The sequence below is a fragment of the Ammodytes marinus genome (genome assembly GCF_949987685.1).
Source record: "Ammodytes marinus genome assembly, chromosome: 19".
NCBI lineage: Eukaryota > Metazoa > Chordata > Actinopteri > Uranoscopiformes > Ammodytidae > Ammodytes > Ammodytes marinus.
The window spans coordinates 10554693-10576784 of NC_137223.1; the positions used below are offsets into that span (position 1 = coordinate 10554693).

General features: G+C 39.4%; 4 protein-coding genes across 6 annotated transcripts; 2 read left to right on the plus strand and 2 right to left on the minus strand.

The window, feature by feature from the left end:
• The first annotated feature begins 330 nt into the window (after positions 1-330).
• Positions 331-9300, plus strand: LOC307266321 (serine/threonine-protein phosphatase PP1-beta catalytic subunit-like). Its single transcript, XM_080048306.1, has 8 exons — positions 331-400; positions 2204-2335; positions 4842-5072; positions 5284-5388; positions 5872-5943; positions 6093-6244; positions 7095-7229; positions 7560-9300. Exons 1-8 carry the CDS (start codon positions 349-351, stop codon positions 7662-7664), a joined length of 984 nt encoding a protein of 327 aa, XP_079904432.1. The 5' UTR covers positions 331-348; the 3' UTR covers positions 7665-9300.
• A 141-nt stretch (positions 9301-9441) lies between these two features.
• Positions 9442-13710, minus strand: bpnt1 (bisphosphate nucleotidase 1). Of its 2 annotated transcripts, none has more exons than XM_080048304.1 (9): positions 13559-13710; positions 13021-13142; positions 12538-12642; positions 12295-12402; positions 12079-12127; positions 10836-10927; positions 10560-10757; positions 10109-10214; positions 9442-9981 (listed from the first exon to the last, which is right to left on the minus strand). In XM_080048304.1, exons 2-9 carry the CDS (start codon positions 13138-13140, stop codon positions 9830-9832), a joined length of 930 nt encoding a protein of 309 aa, XP_079904430.1. In that variant the 5' UTR covers positions 13141-13142; positions 13559-13710; the 3' UTR covers positions 9442-9829. The 2 variants fall into 2 exon arrangements, with proteins under 2 accessions (XP_079904430.1, XP_079904431.1); XM_080048305.1 differs by lacking the exon at positions 13559-13710 and adding an exon at positions 13436-13493.
• A 3410-nt stretch (positions 13711-17120) lies between these two features.
• saysd1 (SAYSVFN motif domain containing 1) lies at positions 17121-18771 on the minus strand. Of its 2 annotated transcripts, none has more exons than XM_080047952.1 (2): positions 18337-18771; positions 17121-17855 (listed from the first exon to the last, which is right to left on the minus strand). In XM_080047952.1, the coding sequence occupies exons 1-2, from the start codon at positions 18526-18528 to the stop codon at positions 17535-17537; spliced, it is 513 nt and encodes a 170-aa protein (XP_079904078.1). In that variant the 5' UTR covers positions 18529-18771; the 3' UTR covers positions 17121-17534. The 2 variants fall into 2 exon arrangements, with proteins under 2 accessions (XP_079904078.1, XP_079904077.1); XM_080047951.1 differs by having other exon boundaries at positions 17121-17858.
• A 73-nt stretch (positions 18772-18844) lies between these two features.
• On the plus strand, positions 18845-21929 carry grcc10 (gene rich cluster, C10 gene). The gene is made up of 4 exons (XM_080047822.1): positions 18845-18891; positions 19799-19852; positions 20193-20369; positions 21439-21929. Exons 2-4 carry the CDS (start codon positions 19801-19803, stop codon positions 21576-21578), a joined length of 369 nt encoding a protein of 122 aa, XP_079903948.1. The 5' UTR covers positions 18845-18891; positions 19799-19800; the 3' UTR covers positions 21579-21929.
• Positions 21930-22092: the final 163 nt, after the last annotated feature.

A 22092-nucleotide genomic window follows, 5' to 3' on the forward strand; every position in this document is an offset into this window, starting at 1 on the left:
GATAAAGAAAACATCTGAAATCAATAATCAAGAGTTATCCTACTTCAATTTACAACTGTAAGGCTACATTGCATAAACTGTAGGCCTATAGGCAACATGTGGCTGTAGCCTAAACAATCTTGTATTTTGAACAATTACATTTTGCAAACAAACAAAGTAACTAACTATATATATAAAAAAAAGTTTAAAGTAAAATGACTTTACTATATATTTCGGTACTGCTGATAACTGTTCCACAATAACACCGTCTAATCTACATGCCTGGAAAGGCTCGTCCTCCTCTCAGCCTACAAGTCATTACTCAGGGCCAATTTCGCCCAGTAGCCTGCCTGTGTGAGTATCACAAACATGGCGGAAAGCGAATTGAACGTTGATAGCATCATCTCTCGACTACTGGAAGGTAGCGTTGTGATATATTTTGTCTTCCTATGTCCTTTATCGAGGAAATTATTTGGTTGTAGGTTTTTATTTGTAACTAGCGACTTCTAGATATGTTTCCAAATAATTTTAGCACAAGGCTATCCGTGTTGTTCATCAGCAGCCCGTAAGCTAACCGATGCGTTCGAAGAAGCAGAAGGGAGCAATGTAACCGTTATTGGATGTTACTATGATGTCACCGTTGTGAGTAGCCAACTATTCGCAAATGTTGGATTGTTAGTTAACGTTAGTCTGCGTAGAAAGGGATAGTACCCCGTAAAAAATATATATTAGCTACTGCCAGATAGAGCTAACTATGTGAACTATTACTATAACTCAACGTTACAACAGCTGAACTGGCAGAGTAGCATTGTGCGGCCAGGTTTAGTGTTTTCTCACATGAAATGGAATGGAACGTAAAATAACCGTGGAATGCTGTGGTTTCTAAGTAACGTTAACCTATTCTGGTTGTCGAGGAAGGTAGCTTAGCGAGTCCGCTACCTCCCCGGACACACCCCCTTCGCGCAGGAAATCTCCCAAAACTGCATAACTTAGCTGTTACAGATTCATTTTAAATATGTACTCTTATTTATTTGCCTACGATTCAGTTTTTGCACTACAGTTTGTTCCTGACGGTGTTTTTACAACCTCGCAACGTGTCCTTATTATTGGGGTCACATATGTGTTGTTGCAGTCAGTTGTAAAGAAATCAACCGAAACAAAGTATTGATTCAAATTGTAAGATTACAAAGGTACACATAGTCAATTTCTCCTGAATGTAGGAGTCTCCTCTTGGCACAGAGTCTTTGTAGATGATTACTACCTTTTGCAGGAATTAACTCCTGTACTGATCCTTATTACAGCAAAGCTGAAGGAGCCTTCCATTGGAAACACCCTGGTTTTAATACGCCTATTTATTATTGTAGTTAGGATATGTATGTATGTTTTTTAGCTCTTTGAATGTTCATGCTTATGTTTTGTTTTGATTTTTTGCTACCCAGATACATGCCAAAGGTGTGCCATGGGAAAACTGCATTGCTGTGTGTATTAAAACAAAAAAAACAACTGAAAATACTTCAGCCTCTAACATGTAGTTAAAGCCAACGCCAAGATTACTAAACACGCACATTGTTGATTCTGTATACACAGAGTTGCCCTCTAGACTTTTTGTCTTGTTTTGGACCACATTGCCCTCATTCACTCGCACACTTCCAACTGAGCCGACAAGCTGCTCATTCCTGCACTTGCCAGTTCATAACAACCCGTGTTGACTGGAGTAAATGGCATGTCTGGCCAGTAGCAAAGCAAATGCAATGGTCAGCTCTCTTTTAATGGCACACCGTGATGCAAATGTAAACAAAAGGGTGGCACAACCCCGCTGCCGTAGAAGAACACCTGATATAAACGTGCTATTGCTCTCGGGGAAATTTGTAGGCGTGTTAATATACAAGGGCTAAAAGTACACAACAACTTAAATCTAAGTCATTACTTAATCTAATCTTTAGTCTTCATGAATCATGATCAAAATGCACAGTCTTTAATTATGTATTTGATGAACTGACACTTTTCTATGATTTGAATAGGACTGAATATCTGATATATAAAGTATATAAGGTGAAATTGGACTACCTGGCGCATTGTCTTTTATGTTTAATTTGAGGCACAAATCGATATGTTTCTGGTGGCATGTTACTTGATGCTTCATTTTCCTAATGTCTTGTGTCTAATACTCATGGCTGTTTCTGGATCAGCCTAACGTTCTTGTTTACCTCTCTCTCTCTTGCAGTGCGAGGATGTCGTCCAGGGAAGGTGGTCCAGATGACGGAGGCTGAGGTGCGGGGGCTCTGCATCAAGTCCAGAGAGATTTTCCTAAGCCAGCCCATCCTCCTAGAACTGGAGGCTCCGCTCAAAATCTGCGGTGAGAACAGCACCTACAGACACCCCCGGCCACTTTACACATATAGTACTGTGCAAAAGTTTTAGGCAGATGTGAAACGATTTCTTTTAACTAAGAATGCTTCCAAACATGGAAGTTCTAATAGTTTAATTTCATATATGAACTAAATGCAGTAAATGAACAGAAGATCAATCTAAATCCAGGAATGCCGTCAGCTCAGAATTGGCTGAAACCAGTGGGACCCAGGTACACCCATCTACTGTTCTCAGCATTGAGGACTCCATTAATCCTGACCAAATATTCAACTCCATTTGCAGAAACTTGTAAGGAACCTCCACCGTCAGAACCGGCCCGAGGCATAAGCGAACTAAGCGGTCGCTTAGGGCCCCCGACCGCCAGGGGGGCCCCCTCCAAAAAAAAAAGTAGTTTGTGTGTTTGATATTAACATCATATTATGCAAATGTGAGTTATCATACAAAAAAAGGAATAAAATGTTTTGGTCTAGATAATTAATAGCCTAAAAATAATATTTTATTTTATATTAATATTTTTATGGAAAATCCATGTGTCCTTCTTCAATAGCTTCTAATTCATCTGACCCAGTGTCTCCAAATTATTTGTTCACACAAAATTTCTCAGATTTAGCCTCTTAATTTTTCCTCTCAAAGTGCACCAGATTCATAGCCTGGAAATCCAGACCCTGATATCTTGAACGATAGAGGGTCTGGCGACGATCAATAGTAATTTCCAACTCAAGGGGCGGCTCCTACTCGTGCATTTCAAATGCCACTGCACGCAGTTGGATAGCACTACAACCAATCAGAGCGATGCACAAGGTGACGTAAGCCCCTTTCGTTTAGCGAACAGCTGTTAAACTGTTAAATAAAACGTTTGCCGTTGTCGGTCGGCAAAATAGAACATTCCACTTACTTGCTAATGAAAGATTTGAGTGCCGTCTTCCAAATCGTTAAGGGTCGAGGCCAAAGCAGTCTCAAACTCACACAACATATCCGCAGCCATCTCTGATGTTTACTATCACGGCTTCGACGTCGCATGCACGTCACTGTCGTCATCCGGTTACGTCCTCCCCAGAGTACCATATAAGGGGCTCTGGCGCGCCCATATTAGATAGAACCAATTGAAACGTGAGACCCAGATTTCTGGTCTTCTTGATAAGCTTCAACGGAGCGTGTCCAGACCAACATGCGCAGCAAATTTAATTTGCCAGCGCCTAGTGGCAGGTCTGGGAATGCCAGGCTACCAGATTCATGCATTTCACTTTAAAAAGGTTAAGAAAATCTCCCGGGGGGGGGCATATCCCCGGACCCTCCTAGGAGGGTGTGAATCTCGGCTGTCTAATATTTTCGCACAGCTGCACAGTGGAGGCACTAGCGGAAAACACTGGGTGTGTGAATGATATTTAACAAAGATCTATCATTTCAGCAGCGCTAATATTGGAGAGGGGCCCCCTAATCATATTTCGCTTGGGGCCCCATGAAGGCTTGGGCCGGCTCTGTCCACCATGCTTCACTGTTGCCTGAAGACACCCATTATTGTACAGCTATTCAGCCCTTCATCATACAACCTGACTTCTGCTACAGCCAAATATTTTAGCACATCTTGAAACCGCAGTCTGCTTTGAAATCTTTGTTTTGGAGAGACCTTGCTTATCCAGTATAACTACCCTGTTCGCTCACTTAGCACTTTTTAAAATGTATAGAAATAAACAATTATTATTTATATTTTTGAAAGCACTCTTAGTTTACAGCATTTTTCATACCTGCCTAAAAATTTTGCACCGTACTGTATATATAACTATTGCTACTCATAGTGGAAGGTGTTGAGAAATACACAATGTAAATCGATAGAAGCAGCCTTGAGGTATCAAGTATACATGCTTTATGTGACTCTTTATTGGGGTTCATCATACTCTACATAAAAAAAAACACACACACAATCACTTGACTGTTAGTTGCTTATATGTTTCCACCAAATAGATAAAGCTATAGAGTGTTTAAGCCTTTCGGCTCCACAAAACTCTCTCTGTATTTCTCAGTATGTACAGAATTTACAAACTGGTGTGGCCCCCAAGACACTGCTGCAGAAGCTCAGAAAAATCCAAAGTAGCACTCACGGAATGTTTCAGTTGTTGATTCTACTGCTACGGGGAAAAAAACGGACGTGGGGGGGGGCGCTCATGCAGTAGTAGTTAGTGTTCCCCCATAGAGGCTAAGTCCTTGCAGCAGACCCTGTTCAAATCCGAACCGTGGTCAGTTCTCTGCATGTCATTCCCATCCCTGCCTCTCTGCTCTATAAATAAAGCCTTGAAAATGCCAAAAAAGCATCTTTAAAAAAAAAACGTACGTATGGCAGAATCTATAAATTCGAGGCGCGAGCAGTACCGAAGGCTTACCTCATGTAGATGCGCCAGCAATGCTGTTGTTATTATTTGACCAAAGTAACACACTATAGCTTTAAAGTCATGCATGCTTGTGCGAAATGGGATGAGCCTATTGTATCATTCCAGGTGATATCCATGGACAGTACACAGATTTGCTGAGGCTATTCGAGTATGGCGGCTTTCCCCCAGAGGCCAACTATCTGTTCCTTGGTGATTACGTGGACAGAGGGAAGCAGTCTCTGGAGACCATCTGCCTGCTGCTCGCCTACAAGATCAAATACCCAGAAAACTTTTTCCTGCTCAGAGGCAACCACGAGTGTGCCTCCATCAATCGCATCTACGGCTTCTACGATGAGTGTAAGTTGGAAAACACTTCTGTTTGTTTAATTTCTCCTGTCCTGATGTCAATGGGGAGCTCGTTCCACCATTTGGAAGCCAGGACAACAAGAAATTGTGAAATGTTCTACAGAGAATTTTCAAGTCTGAATGTAGAAATCTATTATTATTTAGTTAAAAAAGCCTAATTTGCTTTTGCTCTCGGTTTGCCACATTTCTTTTTTTTACTCAGGCAAGCGCAGGTTCAACATTAAGCTCTGGAAGACCTTCACAGACTGTTTTAATTGTCTGCCCATTGCCGCGATTATTGATGAGAAGATTTTCTGCTGCCATGGAGGTTTGTGAAGCATCTCTGTAATGAAGCAGCCAGAAATGTACCTACCTCTGAGTTTTGTCTCTGTGTAATTATTACATGGGTTTGAATAGCTGATTATGTTACATTACAGTGACTCATTTATCACTATAAGTATTTAACAAGGGGTGTAATACTCTATGTATTAACAATATTGGTAAATATTTTAATGGAATAACTTTTATCGTTTTTCCGTATGATATCACATTACCAAATAAGTTCAAATGTACATGTAAACTGTAGGTGTAAATTGCCATGCAAAGTCATCTTTTACAATTAGTTGGTTTTGAAAGTGTTCTTTTCATTCTAGTCAGGATCTTTTTTTTATCACATCTGTCTGTTGTAAGACAAGCAATTTTGCTTTAGGATGAATAGAAGTCAACTTTATTGTTTCGTATATACACAGTGATTTACATATGATTTGCTTTAGTGTGTTTCACTTTCAATACGATGATCTGTTCATCACAGGGCTCTCACCTGATCTACAGTCCATGGAACAAATTCGGCGCATTATGAGACCCACTGATGTCCCGGACACAGGTATGTCGTCCCGCACTTTGTCACTGAATTCTGTTCCGTTAGCTGGTTATAATTACAACTGATGGTAAAAAATGTAATGCGCTTATAATGGGATAACAATATAGGTTATGTGTTTCTGATTGCTTAATGCTTTTTTGTGTGTGTGCCAGGCTTACTGTGTGACCTGCTGTGGTCCGACCCAGACAAAGATGTCCAGGGCTGGGGGGAGAACGATCGGGGAGTTTCCTTCACTTTTGGGGCCGACGTGGTCAGCAAGTTTCTCAACCGTCACGACCTGGACCTCATCTGCCGAGCACACCAGGTATCACTCCTGCTGCTTTTGTGATTTACACTCAATATTGGTGCGGAGAATTATGTTTGACTTTAAGGCAAATACATTGGAACTACTTTGAGTTATTATTAAATAAAGACTCACTTACTTTAGAAACAACAGTCCAAAACTCCTAAGAATTTACTATAATAGATTAAAGGTGAAGTAAGCGATTTATTTATGTTAATATAAGTGTTAAATCGCTCTTTATTCATACAGTGATCACTTACATAATATGCGCGTTTCATAAAGCCGATCTCTCAGTCAGCTGCTCTGCATGTAATCGGCAAATAAACTTTTTGTCGGATCCCGAAATTAATATCCAATCACAAGAGAGAACGCTACAAACCGACACCCGTCTCACTCATGGTCTCACTTCCGGTGCACGCCAGAGCGACACATGGGTGAATGTTTATGCGCCTACGATGGCGGAGCAGGTAAAAATCCTTCCCAATGTCTGTTTTGGTGGTTTTTATCATGTTTTATCACACTTATGGATCTGAGATTATGCTAGATAACTCGCTGCTTGAAGACATTAATGTAGTGACGTAGGGACGAGCGAGGGGACTGCTAACTGCAGTAATTGACAGGAAGTTAGCTAAAAGAACCATTCCGCTTACAGCACCTTTTTAAGGCAAATACATTGGAACTACTTTGAGTCATTATTAAATAAAGACTCACTTATTTTAGAAACAACAGTCCAAAACTCCTAAGAATTTACTATAATAGATTAAGAAAATGCTTCCATTTTGCTTCCCTTATTAATCAATTATTAAAGTTGGAGCCAAAAAAATTCTGTCGATAAACCGATTGTCTGAGCTCTCATACTGTAACCTTACAGGTTGTTGAAGACGGCTACGAGTTCTTTGCCAAACGACAGCTGGTGACGCTGTTCTCTGCCCCCAACTACTGCGGGGAGTTTGACAACGCGGGCGGCATGATGAGTGTGGACGAGTCCCTTATGTGCTCCTTTCAGGTACACAATTCAAAGCCTTTGTTGTAAAATAACAGGAATCCTGATTGATGTGCCTTTCTAAGGTGGAGTCATCAATTCTGGAGAACGCTTGTTTTCAAAATCAGTGAATATCTCCAATCATGATCAGCTATCTGTCAGTAATGTGTGTGCGTGGACCGACCCACCGCAGCTACCAACATGCCCGTTTACAGAGCCTAGGCTGTGTATTAACACTGGACTTTTTCAGTGTACACACAGTACGGACAGTTAGCGGATTGCATGGAGATATTCACTGATTTTGACTGCACCTTTTATGTGTTCATCACTAACTACCATCATCCTTTCCCTCAGATCTTGAAGCCGTCTGAAAAGAAAGCAAAGTACCAGTACGGAGGGGTGAATGCCGGACGCCCTGTCACCCCGCCTCGCACCGCTCAGGCCCCCAAGAAGAGGTGAGCGGCTGGCTCCGCCTCCCCTGCTCCTCCCCCCTCGCTGGTCTCTGGCCCGCGTCCCTGCAGTTCTGCTTCAAACACTCCAGCCCTGTCTGTCAGCTTGTTCATGTGTAAACAGAAAACTCCAGGAGTGTTTTTTGCTTGTTCTGTGGGTATTTCTATGAACATGTGAGTGGTATTTTTCTTTTTCTTTCTTTTAATGCCATGGTATGTATTAACTCAGCCTTCACTTCTCAATCCATTCAGCAATATTAAAACCAAACTCTTGTGGAATGGGCAATGTGCTTCTCTGCCTTCAGATTAACAACCTTCCATAGTGATTTTGTGAATGCATGCACGCTTATGAGATTGCCGCGGGTTCTTTGCCCTAGCCAATGTTAAAACCATTCATTCTCACTGACAATAGAGCCAATTGTTTTCTTGTCTCGCCTTGATTTATTCATGTTATTGACCTAATTACTGCCATTGCCACATTCCATTTTAGCTCACTGCTAATAGGAATAGTACATTTTGAGAAATATGCTTATTTGCAAAGTGTCAGTAGAAGATGGATAGCACTCATATAAGCACCACATATCTGATAAATATGAAACTTCTAACTGCAGCTGGCTGACTTAGCAGGGCAAAAAGACTGATAGTGAGGTAAACAGCTAGTCTGGCTCTGTCCAATTGGAACAAAATCCATCTAACAGCTTTTGTTTGACGCTTTTCTTTTTTTGTTTAATCCTTGAAAATCTATGTTTGATGTTTTTGGGAAGAATGTGTTGCCCAGTGGAGACAAGAAATAGTCAGGCACATATCATTCTTAAAAAGTCAAATTTTGGTACTTTTGCAGAGAGCACAGTGACTTGTTTCCTCTCTTTATGCTAAGCTAAGTTAGCTGCCTGTAGCTTCATATTTAACGAACAGACATGACGATCATTTCATCCAATTCCAAATATCGACATTTGGGTTCGATATTTTTCTTTCTCTTGCTGACTTTACCTTTAAGGATCCCCCGTGAGACATTGATGATTTTCCCTTCGACTCAAGAATGTTTTTTCCCCCATGGAGATATCATTAACATCGTTTTGATGATCTAGGTGCAATAAATATTGCAAAACATCTTGCCATACACAAGCATAAACATAAAGGCTATTAAAGCTTATTTGACAAAGGAGGACACAGCAAACCACTGCTGTAACCAATCAGTAGAGAAGATGCTCCACATCAGATTGGTATTTCCAGCCTCGGAACCTTTTTCTTTTATTTGCATCACTGAAGGAGCATGTATGGTGGTTAAAGAGCAGACTTTCCATCGAGCAATGCAATAGCGTTAAGGTTTCATTTTCAGTTTCGATGTAAATTCAGTGTATGTGGAAAAACGTGGGAACCAAACATCAGTGAGCACTCTGAGTTTGTCCCTTAGTCTGGTGAGTACAGTAGCTGTAGAAAAGTAGAGATGGATATGCCAGTGTGAGAAGAGGTTTTTAAAAGGATACATGGCAGAGACGAACAGCACAGGAAAAAAAAAAAAAAAAAAAGGTTAGCAGTACGGTATATTAATTTCTTTAAAGTTATCACAGCAGTAGATGTCGACCTCTCGCACACTGAACATTGTTGCACCTCCAGTCATGGCATGACATTGTAAAGAGGTCAAACTCATCACGTCAAGACGATGGAATTTATTTTATTGTTGGCATTATGCTAGTTAATATAACATTGTTCCCACTTGGCGGTTATTAAATAAAGTAATTTTCAAGTCACTTATCACTAATGAACATTTAACAGATGTGTTTTGATTTATTAATATCTTACCTTTTGCCTTGTAAACCAATCGGTCTCTAAGTTGGAAACAGTATGTTAAGACGTTTTGGGATTTGTAAGAGCTTGTTTTAAAAGAGTGAAATAAATGGAAGTGCTGTTGAGCCTGCTCTTTTTGAATTATTCTCATTCAGATTTTATTAATGTTGAATGACACAAACCATGGTAGTTCACTATTTTCAATGAGTTAAAAAAATAATAATAATCGGTTTAAACAATGTATTCCTTGGTTATTGTAATCATATATGTGGCATGTAACAGATGTAAAAAAGGCACATTTACAAAAAGGTACAAAAAAGATTTTATGAAATTTTCCCACAGAATTTAAAAAATGTAAGCCTGATTTCTGAAATAGATGGACGGACATCATTCTGACTTGAGGGCTTGCAGCACTGACTGTGGGACTCTGCTGACATAGTAGTCGTGGTTACGTAGTGTAGCGAGTACGCCGGCAGAATTCATGTGCTTCACATCCGCATTGTAGCGGTATGGCTTGCCATGCATGTCGGTCAATTTACCTGCAAAAGAAGGGGAATAGCTGAGTACGGATGCATGGGTATAAAATACTGCTATTTTGCTTTAGGAATGTTTCGAAGGCACTTAGATATCTCTTCTATCAGCTGTGACAGAAGAGATGGTTTGTACCTCCAACAGCATGCAGAATGGCTTCAGGAGCACAGGTGTCCCACTTCTTGGTCCCTAGACTGGCGAAGACATAAGCAGAAGCCCTTCCTTCGACGAGCTGGATTATCTGCAGAGATACAATGATTCGATAAAGAAACATTACGCATCACTTGTCTCTTTAACTGATTTACTCATGGAGTTATAGCTCAAAACATCTTAATTTCTTTTCATCCACTCCAGGTTTACAGCCCAGTAAAGTTTTCAAACATGACCCTTTATGTAGGTATAACTTAAAATTGAAAAGCTTATTATTGTTATCACTGGGAAAATAAATCTTAAAAAAAAAATTAATGCATGACTTCAATATGTAATGCATTCGAATTAAATTACACATTAAATGGCAAGATATAACTAGTATGCATAGCCTTTAAGAAGTTCAATCTCAGTGTGTCTAACTCTAAATCAATCTCACCTTGTTCCCGGCGCCACCCACTTTTACAACTTCATGAGGCTCCATGGCGGCCACACAGTCCGTTACCAGCTTGTTGCTATGGGAACGTGTGGTGGTGATGATACGCCTGTCACCCGGAACTTCCTTCAGCTGAAATCCAAAGGCGCCCAATCCGGGCATTCCCCACATGGTCCTTCCTAAATCTGCTCCTGCTCCGAGCTGAAGAAAAATGTTGGATTTAACCATACTGATAAGCGTATAGGACACAGCTACAACATGGTTTAGTTCCATCAGTACCTGGTAGTTGTAGAAGGGCTGGTTGATGACACCTGCAATAGCTTTGCCTCCGTATGCAATACCAATGAGCACCGTCACATTATCCAAGAGCCCTTCAAATCAGTTATACAACAACACGTTAGCTCGATGCCACTTAAAGCTGTCAGTTTACCTGCACTTTTAACTCATTGGCAATGAAGTAAGGAAAGTCAGAATTTTTAACTGCTAGGGTTTATCTTTTTTTTTTAAGTTTCCTGCTATTGCCTTTCCATACTGAGAGCTGTGCTGTGAGGCCATGAGGTGTTCAACCCTTTGTGTGGTTTCTGGGCCTCAGTTTGGTGACGAAGACCCCTCGACGCTGGGGTCAGCACAGAGAAAGAGAGAAGCAGAAATGGAAAAAGAAAGGAAAGACAAAAGTCTTAGTGAAGCTCTGAGAGCCGAGACCCAGAAAGCAACCCAGAAAGTTGGCGAATTAATGCATTTTACAAGCAAATAAGAGCAAAGAACTGAACAAAATCAACGCTAAGATTTGAACTATCACGCCGGGGTTATGTTCACTGCCAGGTTAAATTACATAACACATCACATTAATGGCCAGAGAAAATACATGTTACTGATGCGGCAATGAGTCAATGTAACTGATAGGAGAAATAAAGGATAAGAGAATATCGAGATTCAGAGATTGTAGCATGAATCAGGATAAATTACTCTCACAATATGTTGATCGTGGTAAATTTCCGTTAAGATGTAAAATTGTGAATATTTTTACTGTGGGTGACTTGCAAAAAGGCGTCTAGCTTGCTGTTGATTCTCATTAGGTATCTTAACTTATGATTACCAAAAACAGCCAATAACAAAATAGCTTGAAACTTCAGTACACTAATTATTACAAAGTAAATTATAAAAATGTAAACACTTTCACGGTCATGGTTACTAACTTGAAAGAAATATAAGATGTGATACCGTGGCTTTATTTTGTAGTTTCACTGCTGTTGACTTAAAAGATTAATAATGCATTTATATGGAGGCCAAAGGTGCAGTGTTGCGACATACTACAAAGGATAAATGCCTTCAATAGAAGCGGGTGGAGTCACTTGAGTGATAAATATATTTGTTCTTTAGTTTCTTTGACCAGGAACTGGGCAGCTCACAATAATGCCTCAGTCAGCATTGCAGAAAACCAAATCATTTGTAGTGAAAAAACATTTCACAAACACACAAATGTGGAGGTAGATTTTTTTTACAGCAGATTTGTAGAGCCTACCTTCTGTATATTCCTTTGTGCCGTCCAGGGGATCAACCCACACAACCAGCTGAGATTCAGAGAGAAACAGTCAGAAGAAGTATGTGCACAGTGAGAGTAAAGACTTAACAGTGTCTGATTACTCCATACCACAGTACATGTATGCATTGATATGACTGCAACTCTTATGTTGTATAGAAAATACAATTTCATTCTACTGATGAACTTATAGTTTACCTCCTCCTCCTTAAGCCCGCTGTACTCTGCTGGACATGGCTTCTGGAGAATTTCTTCTGAGTGGCCGTTTACTATGAGATCTTCCTTTATCTCCTCATCTGGAAGATCCTGAAAAACGAGTGATCCACATGATCAATCTTTTTATAAAGCCTAATACCACTGTAATCTCACACAGGGATGGGTTTCTATGGGTAGGCTACGCACTTGACAAACAAACTAAACAAAGTCTCTCAATGTACTCGCCTCCTCTCCAATGATGGTGATTTTGGGGAAATGTCTGGAGAGTGACGCGCAAATACTCTGCTGTGCCAGCCTGTCTGCCAGGGTCTGCAGATCATTAGCACCTGTCTGTGCAAGGGTTACAGGTAGGAATGAGAAAGTGTTCAAGCAATTCAATCTCGGTTCTAGTCCCTGTATCTAACCTGCCTTTAGTTAGTTAGGTATAAGGTGCACTATGTTACTTTGGGTGTGTCAGAGAAGTAAACATTTTCTATATATTCTCATAACTGAATAAACAAATTTTCAAGTCTTACGTTTGGTTCCAGGTGCCTCAATATAATGCAGAGAAAATATGATTTGTAAACTAACTGCAGGTTCTGCAAATGTAAACAAATCCCCCTTCCCCGAAATCACATAGTGCACCTTTAATATATGGGACAAGATATACACATCATGTGTATCATCATGCTCTACGATGTAAACACCAAACGTGTAAGATGGTCCCACCTTTTCCACAATGCCAAGTTCTCCACTGTGAAGAACCTTCCTCACTATGGCCCCGGCCTTTTCAGCCACAGTGTAGGCTGAGGCCACCAGCCGCATCAACTCAGCAGGACTCCCAGACATTGCTGATAAACAGAGCAGACAGCACAGATTTGTTAGTGGTCGACACATTTAAAATCATAGCTAAAGCTACACAAAATTAGCCATGTTATTTGCTACCTATTCCTGCTTTCCTTAGAATACGTGTATAGTTTAAGAGCAATAAGGTTAGCTAGGTAATTCAAAGGAGCTTGTCAGAATAAGCATAGCTACACCTCTGCAATAACATGCTGCTGTAAATAACAGGCCAAATCGAATAAAGTAAAGTAAACATTCAGTAACAAAAAAGCATCGGGGGTGATGTGGAGTGAATACTCACTGATGCACACAAGGAGAGGTATACAACAAGCGCTTTTCACGAGTTGACTTCAAATTTGGAGACACAAGGAAGTGCATAACACCTTTGACCCAAAGAGACGAAATTAATCGGCAAGGTATTTACCTGTCGCAGGTCTCTAACACCACCTTAAATGTTGCAGTATGATCAACGCGCAGGCGTGTCGGTCAGTTTATGACTAGTCTCGGACAGCCAGACCCAACTACGGCTCGTAGTTTAGTAGCTCAACACAGAAATAATAAAAATCTGCCATTACCCGCTTGTAGGCAAAAGCGGAAGTGCATGGCAGGGACGTCTCTCGAAGTGGCGGAATTACGGGGCATGGGACCTCTCGGCTGAAAAAAAATGAATGGGAGTCTATGGAAAGTAATCTACTATTTTCTGGTCCCAGTCATTAAATGCCTTGGATTACATATATGTTTTGTATGGGTCTAAATGATAATTTTTCATGTGAAGAGTTTGACGGTATGTTGTATGATTATTCGTCTAACGGCTTTTGAAAAAATGTTACGAGAACAACTACAAGTCTTGTCGCCTCTTGACACATTCCCTCCACTTCTCGACTGACAGTGCTAATGCTAATGCTAATGGCTGGCGTGGACAACGCCAACAATCTCCCCACTCGAGAAATTGAAACTCTCCACATGTCCACTTGTGTAGTGGTTTTCGCCACGCTGAAGACTTTTGTCTTGTCATTGAAAGAAGGCGGTAAAGTCAAAGTGCAAAATGTGACACAAAGACACAGCCATGTTTCTGAGCTAAGCGGGCGCGAGTGGTGGTGACGTATATCATAAGTGTCAAGAGCAGCGAAGAGCTGTAGTCCACAAAAGCGCTCTGCACAAAACCTGACCGTATCCAGCTCAACACAACCAGAACAACATGAAATGCCTTCGATTACACATATGTTTTGTATGGATTTAGATGGTATTTTTTCGTGCAAAGAATGGAACAATTTAGCGAGTAGAAACTGGATACGGTTTAATTTTTCCCACAATTAAGGGAAAAAGAAAAACATAAACGTTTAAGCTTTTACTCTTAGGCTCATCCTTATTACTTTCAATAAGAAATCTCTATTGCAAGTATGCAAAATTCCGGGAATTTTCAAAGTTGGAAACTTTCCATGGGAATTTATGGGAATTAATGGGAATTTTGGGAATTAACGGGAATAAACGGGAATTTACTAAATTTGAAGCAACCCAAATGCACCTAATCCTTCTACTATTGTATGTAATTGCAGTCCTAGCAAACGTTCTAGACAGTAAAAAGCAGTGTTTTCAAATACGTTTTATAGTATTTATGAACATTTAATTTCAAATCAGATTTTTCTTAAAGCTTATTGAGACACCCAACTTGATATCATGTATTGATTTTTACTAGACCAGGTTTACAGAGGCTTAAACATTGATTATAAATATAGCTGGGGAAAATATATTTGAGCATAATCTTGACTAAAAAAAACAGAATTCATGCAAGTACACTTGGCAAATTGCATATAGTATACATCTTACTGCAAGTGTACTGAGGCCACGCCCCCAACATGCACTGTGCATTCCTCCATCACATGGGGGCAATTTACTTAATTTATTGAATGGGTGGGGTCAGAAAGATGTGTTATATTTAACACAACATTCATATTTTTGTTGTTCAGTGAAATTATTGATTGTTCATAAAATAATCAAAACTTGATAAAATTACAAATAAATCTGTTCAAATGTAATCTTTTTTTTTATTGTGTTATTTTGCATGGATGTCTTCCTATGACCAAAACATAGTGTTTATATTAGAGGTGGGCATAGATTAATTTTTTTAATCTAGATTAATCTAGATTAATTTTGAAATTAATCTAGATTAATCTAGATTAAAATGGCTCATTTGAATTCATTCATAATATGCGTGTGCTCCCTAAATAATGACTCAAAGTAAGTCTTTGAGAACGTGTTTCTCAAGCCAGGTGGCGCATCAGACCAGGGGCTCATCTCCTGTTTCCAACATGCATCACAAACTGCTTGAGGAAGCTGTTCTACTATGATAATTGGTGATGAAAATAAATAATGTTCAACAAGATGTACTTGTGTTTACAAACTGTTTATTCAGTTAAACATGAACTTTGAACTGTAGGCCATAAGAGGTAACGATGAATTGTTTAGGGCTGCAACTAACGATTATTTCAATAATCGATTAATCGGTCGATTATTTTTTCGATTTATCGATGAATCGGATAAAAAAAATAAACATTTGTAAATGCTGCATCTTTATTCAAAAACTGAACATTACTTCAAATTCACAGTGCACACTGAAGTGTCAAAACACCAGGTTATTGCTCCAACGTCCCGGAACTATTAAAAGTAATATTAAATGATAAAAAATTAATAATAAACTTAACTGGGATAACACAAAAAAAAACATACAATGTATGATATACATTTATACAGTATAAGGGATGTCCATGGTAAACCAGTCAACCGATAATATTTTTAACCGGTAAATACTAACGGTTAAAAAAATTAAATCATCTTAATTTCTCTCAGATGACAGGAGAGTTAATTTGTATTGATATTGATACCATTTTCAAGACTCCTTAACGATCCAAGTCTTTATTGATATCAAAATTGATAATTTTCTATTATTTTGTTGAAATAGAACTTGTATTATTGCTTTAATTGCTGATATGATCATAGCTCTAGATAGGACATTAAACAGGTCATAATTCCATTCCATCTTTACTATCTATTTTATCTTGCTGGGAAAACAAGTTTCGCCAAAATCTCAAATTTCTTTTTTTTTGTGTTGCATTTGAACACATCAATCATATTACTGAGCCGGCCTGAACACATCACAGTTGACATGTTTGCTACTTTTTTTAAGCTAACTAGCTTTATATCCTTCCGATTTTAACATGGATTTAAAATCTGGATCACTATTTTTAACTGACGGGACTTTCTACACCGTTCGGTTGTATGATTACTGCCGCTGCATTGAATGACTGTTGATGCGCCGATGCCGATTCTCCGAGCACGTCTGCACACCGTCTGCAGCAGCAGCTGACAGAGTTTTTTTGGACTAGACGGATACTGAGTTGATGGAGTTTTTTTTAACCCAAAGAAAGCAAAGGTACAACACTTTTATATAGGCCTGCAGTCCAGTGTTAGATATGACCAAAATACAAGCTGTGGCCGCTCACACTATAGCTTTCCCGCACGTGAAGCGAGCCTTCACGTGCGGAAGGGGGTTCACCCCGACGGCGAACAGCATCTCCCCTGAGCCGAACAGGAGGTGGAATTAAGAGATTAACGGCGATATTTTTTTTATCGCCCGATAAGAGTTTGGCGTTAACGCAGCCGTTAACGCCGTTATCGGCCCACCACTAGTTTATATGTTTAGATTTATGTTTGGATATGAAATTTTAAATGACCGCCATTTAGTTAATTCCTATAATTCCCTATTTTGAATATTCCCAAAATTCCCGAGCGAAAGTTCCCGTGGAAAGTTTCCGGAAATTTACGGGAAACTTTCCACACCTTTGCAACCCTAATTGCATTTGTATTTCTTCAATCTCAAATCAAAACTAATTTATTTTTATGACATTTTGTAAAACAATGATATAAAGTGCAAATGTGTAATTTTTTTATGATAATAAAGCCAATAGGCACGATGCAATACTGCTTTACAAATCAGTTTATTAATTTCAGGCAAACAACATTTTCACATATAAATTAAAAGCCACTTTCCATTATGTTTCTCCACATTTCACTCCTCAGTACCATTCCCACATTTAAATACCAAACCCACATTTATTAGTAGGGGGAAAAAAGTTAAAAGTCCAAAATAAAAGACTATATCAAGGAAAAGTGACCCATTATGTTTTGCAAGTGAGTTATCCCTCTTCCACAACTCTAAGTGGCACTAATAAACTGCTTCAAAGAAGACACAGAAACACAAATAAAAGTGTAAAGACCAATCTCAATGTAATGTGTTATACAGATGTAACACACTGACATTTTATATTATAAGTCCCTGCTGCATATTCCTGAATAGAAAGATCTGATTATTTGATATAAATGTGCAAATCACAGGCGTTTAATCAGTGAGCCAGCGAGAGGTAGCCCATCTCTCCCTCCAGCTGTTCCGCGGTGAGAGAGCCCAGGATAGGCTGACAGTCCGGATTGAAGACAGAGTAAGCGCTCATTTCTCCGGGCTCACGGGCGGCCGGGCTACGCAGTCCTTGGTAGAGCCAGTAGAAGAGGGAGAGGACGAAGAAAGGCAGGCCGAACTCCACCTCAACAAACAGGCCAAGCAACACCAGCCACAACAGCACTTTAAGCAGAGTGAGGTTTGTAAGGACCAATTGTCTCGAGGCCAGCCACCTTCCCAGAGCGCTGTCCAGCATCCAGTCACTGCCGTTCTGCTGAGAAGACACAGCCGCAGGTTTAATTACTTTTAACATCACAAGAATACAGCTCACACTCTCGGTGAGCATATGGTAAGGAAATGTAGGCGTTTGCAGTTAAGATAACGTGTTACTGTACTTTGACAGATTTGTAATTACAGTCATAGATACAACAGTATATTCAGCAGAAACACTGCATCAGACACTAACTGGGCTATAAAAGATGGAGCCAGAGCCCTAATGATAATCAAGAATGCAAATGTAAGAGTGGAGGAACTTCTCACTGTCTGTAGATATCATGAACAGACTTCACAAGATTGTTAATATGTATTGCAAGAATGTAATAATGTTGTTTGTTGTTGAAGTATTTGTCTGGTGGTTTCCAAAGACACAACGGGAATTTCCAAAGGGATAATAAATAAAGTAAATCTAGCAAACTTCTGACCTGATTTAGAGTTATTTTAACTCTGCACTTACATTTGAGTCAATTTCTTACCTTCAGTGGAGAGCTGGGGGTTGTTGGGGTTGGCGTTTTAGCCATTTCTTTGATCTCCTCAATTGGTTCACTGTCAGCTGTTGTCAGAAGAGCTTCTGTCTGCTCGCTGCACTCCACATCAGCTCTGTCGTACTTCTTAGCAGCATGTTCAGCCTGTCGTCTGGCTCTGAACTCCGCCAACTTTTGCTCCATCGATCAACTCAAACCTGCACCTTCACACTAACTTTATTATAAGGCCTACGTGGCGAAACGAAAGGAGACTCAGCCTAATACAACTCATTCACAACGTCCTGATAGCAGCTTTGATCCAATACAGCTTTATACGAAGTCCAATGCAATACAATTTCGTTGACTTTGAATACATTTAACTACATTTTGAGATGATTTTTTCATCAATGCTACTAGCTTATCGAGGCGTTTGTTTACCTTTCATCATTCGCGTCTATCTGAAAGACGGAAGTCATGTCGCAAAGACGTTCTCTACTGTCGCAAACGTGGTCGTTTTCTGGCAGCTCCTTACAGGTTCTGCTACGAGCTAGGTTGTTTTCATCAGTGGTGAGTTTTTAAACCTTTCTTTGGTTTATCTTTTATTGTGAATATGTGTATTTTCGCTGTTGGTATCTGCTTACATTAGCTTGTTAGAGAGAAAAGTCAACGGTCGGTGATTCAGACGTGAAATCAACGTTCAGCCCGAGCTTTTTATGTTGGCGTGTCATCTTTAACAAAATATAATTAGGTGTCCCCTAAAATGAGGATAACTTAACGTTAGGTTTCACGACTTATAGCTTTAAGTTTACTAGATAAACTATATTTAGAGTTAAAGATAGAGTGAGCGATTCTGGAGAATGCTTGTTGTCAAAATCACTTTTTGTCAAAATCATTGAATATCTCCTCACCGGATATCGGTCTAGTTACACTGTGTACGATGAGAAAAATAATAATCACCTGTTAGTACACAGTCTCTGTAAATGGACATACTGCTAGTCACAGCAACATACCATCGACATAACACCGGATTTTTCTTTCAGCTCACACACAACTGATACTGATTTTGACTAAATTTGATTTTGACAACAAGCATATACTCAAGAATCACTGACTCCATAAACGATCAGAGAGCGTAATCTTATATCATCTGCATGTAGTATTACTTGCATTAAAATGTAATATTTTTATCGTGTGGATGGATAAAGGGAATACTTTATTATGTCTTTCAAATGGATCAGACTTATCCCCCTTTTGCAGCAGTAATAATTAAAGTAAATGACAAAATAAACACGCATAACACAGAACATTAGGCAGGTAAGATATTAAATAAAAATGTATTAAAAACTTCTGTATTAGATATATCAAACTCAAATAAAGTGTACTGTAAAACCGTCCTCTTTGAAGCCCTTTTGTTTCTCTCTGTTCACTGTAAATAGCCTATCTGAGTACAGTATTTTATCAAATTTCTCTGCAGACATGGCCTCAGCTCCAGCACAGCAGCCCACCCTCACTGTGGAGCAGACCAGAGGTGAGAAGAACTGGATACATTCTATAAAGTTTACTTTTTCTAGCTCATCTTCTGTTCTTTTATTGTAAGTGATCCACATTTTACATACTGAATAAATAATGGTAATACTTCCAAACATGTGAAACTGCCTGATGACCCGAGGTCTGACAACTGTAATCTATTTTCTCAGGTTTATTATTATTACCATAATTATCATTATATTATTCAAAAGCACTGATTGAGTTGACTTGTATTTCGAAGATGCTGTCTTCATGTGCTGCTTGAAACATCTATTTGCTTTGCAGTGTTGACACACAGTAGAAGCAATATACCTTCTGATGTTTTGTTTGTTGGTTCACAGTGGTACTGAGCGAGGTGATCCAGGCCTTCTCTGTACCAGATAACGCTGCAAGGATGGATGAGGCTCGAGAAAGTGCCTGCAACGACATGGGCAAGATGCTGCAGCTGGTGCTCCCTGTGGCCACGCTGATTCAACAGGAGGTTATCAAAGCATATGGCTTCAACAATGAAGGAGAGGGTAAGTGTTGGGCAGCATGCTCCTAAAGTGCTTTGGCTGGATAACAATATGTCATACAGAAAGGACATTTTTAACACAAATACATTGTGCATGTATAGGTGTCGACAGATACCTGGATTTTACAGATGCACTGTAAAAAAGGGTGAATTGTATCAGCAGGGATTAAAGCAAAATCTTTTGACAGAAATATACCCTTGTAATATAAGGCTGGCCCTGCAAACATGTTCTTTTTAATGAAAATAACCTTAAGGAAAATGATTACCCTAATCCTAACCAACCCACACATAACCATAGCAGCCAAGCCCGTAGGTTCCGTTTCAACAATTTTCTTAAACTATGTCTAGTTGGTATTACCTGCAAAGCTCACAATGACAAAGTCACCAGCAGACAGATCTTTGTCACCATCATCATCATCATTCTGGCCATCTGAACTCTCATCAGTTATGTCAGTGTCTTCTGAGCTACCATAGACAATCACTTTCTTTTTGGTGACCATATACAGCCTTGCCACTGGCACAACTCACCCCAGGCCCTTTGGCACCATTTACCCCAACCCTAGCATTTTGGAAAAACTAGCATGATGCAGCAGTTTAGGGCTAACATTGTGCTAACTGTATAGACTCACAGTGTAGGATACTAAAGCATTAAAACATTAGTCAAAATGTTTTCAAACTTGTCTATAATTGTTCAGTCACAATAATCAAAAACCTTGATCATAGAAATTTTACTGGGAAAGGCAAAACACTGTTTTTTAAGCCTAAATGAGTTTACATCTCATACCATGTGTCTCCCTTCTTTGCAGGATGAGTCAAATGGATGGCTCTTCAAAAATATGTAGTCACTTGACCAATTTCTTCAATGGTTTTCTAGAAACAAGGGGTGGCACTTCACCCCCGGCACAACTCACCCACTCTCCCCTACATATTTTAAAATTAAATTTTTGGCAAATTAGAAATCCATTTAAAATCACAGGAGATAGGAATAGCAATTTTTACATGAATCGTTTTTTTTTTACCACCACTTCTCAGCATGCTTCATAACATTGATCAAGGCTTTGCTTCACTTTCAGGTGTCCTAAAATTCGCCAGATTGGTGAAGATGTATGAAACCCAGGACCCTGAAATTGCAGCCATGTCGGCTAAACTGAAGTCTCTCCTCCTGCCACCACTGTCAACACCACCTATAGGAGGCGCCATTCCAGCTTCATAGGCGTTATCTCCCATTTTTACGGGTCGACTACAAGGTTACTTTCATCTGCTTTGGATCATTATGAACATACTTGTTATTCCAACATCTTTTTTTAAGTGCTCTTCTTGAGAAATGGATAATATAGATTCCAACTCGTAACACTAATACGTTCCTTATCTACATTATGGTTTCATTTAAAGCACCCTTGCGCACATGTTAAATTATTGCTTATGTATTTCTGTATTTATTTGTTACACTATTGCCATTTTATTTTAATGCCATGTTTTTTTTAGATACAATTTTAATATACCATTTTTATACTGTCAAGTGTATCGAATGTCTTTTGTTATATATATTAAAATAAAAAGGATTTCTGTGAATCTTGTGTTTATGGTGAAATAAGGTAGGAAAAACAACTTCCATATACATAACTTTATTATTGCATTGAGGCTTTGGCAACAACATTCATATGTTAACCATATTCATAAAAATATGGAAGCACTTACATACATTTACATATATACATTTCCTCAAT

Excerpts from the sequence above, each read along its gene's own strand:
- LOC307266321 (XM_080048306.1), top strand. The coding sequence starts at position 349 with ATGGCGGAAAGCGAATTGAACGTTGATAGCATCATCTCTCGACTACTG. Across the intron at positions 5,389-5,871 it reads GATTTTCTGCTGCCATGGAG|GGCTCTCACCTGATCTACAG; the intron begins GTTTGTGAAGCA and ends TGTTCATCACAG. Across the intron at positions 5,944-6,092 it reads CACTGATGTCCCGGACACAG|GCTTACTGTGTGACCTGCTG; the intron begins GTATGTCGTCCC and ends TGTGTGTGCCAG.
- bpnt1 (XM_080048304.1), bottom strand. The coding sequence starts at position 13,140 with ATGTCTGGGAGTCCTGCTGAGTTGATGCGGCTGGTGGCCTCAGCCTAC. Across the intron at positions 12,643-13,020 it reads AACTTGGCATTGTGGAAAAG|ACAGGTGCTAATGATCTGCA; the intron begins GTGGGACCATCT and ends ACCCTTGCACAG. Across the intron at positions 10,758-10,835 it reads AGCCCTTCTACAACTACCAG|CTCGGAGCAGGAGCAGATTT; the intron begins GTACTGATGGAA and ends ATTTTTCTTCAG.
- saysd1 (XM_080047951.1), bottom strand. The coding sequence starts at position 18,528 with ATGGAGCAAAAGTTGGCGGAGTTCAGAGCCAGACGACAGGCTGAACAT. Across the intron at positions 17,859-18,336 it reads CCCCCAGCTCTCCACTGAAG|CAGAACGGCAGTGACTGGAT; the intron begins GTAAGAAATTGA and ends GTGTCTTCTCAG.
- grcc10 (XM_080047822.1), top strand. The coding sequence starts at position 19,801 with ATGGCCTCAGCTCCAGCACAGCAGCCCACCCTCACTGTGGAGCAGACC. Across the intron at positions 19,853-20,192 it reads CACTGTGGAGCAGACCAGAG|TGGTACTGAGCGAGGTGATC; the intron begins GTGAGAAGAACT and ends GTTGGTTCACAG. Across the intron at positions 20,370-21,438 it reads CTTCAACAATGAAGGAGAGG|GTGTCCTAAAATTCGCCAGA; the intron begins GTAAGTGTTGGG and ends CTTCACTTTCAG.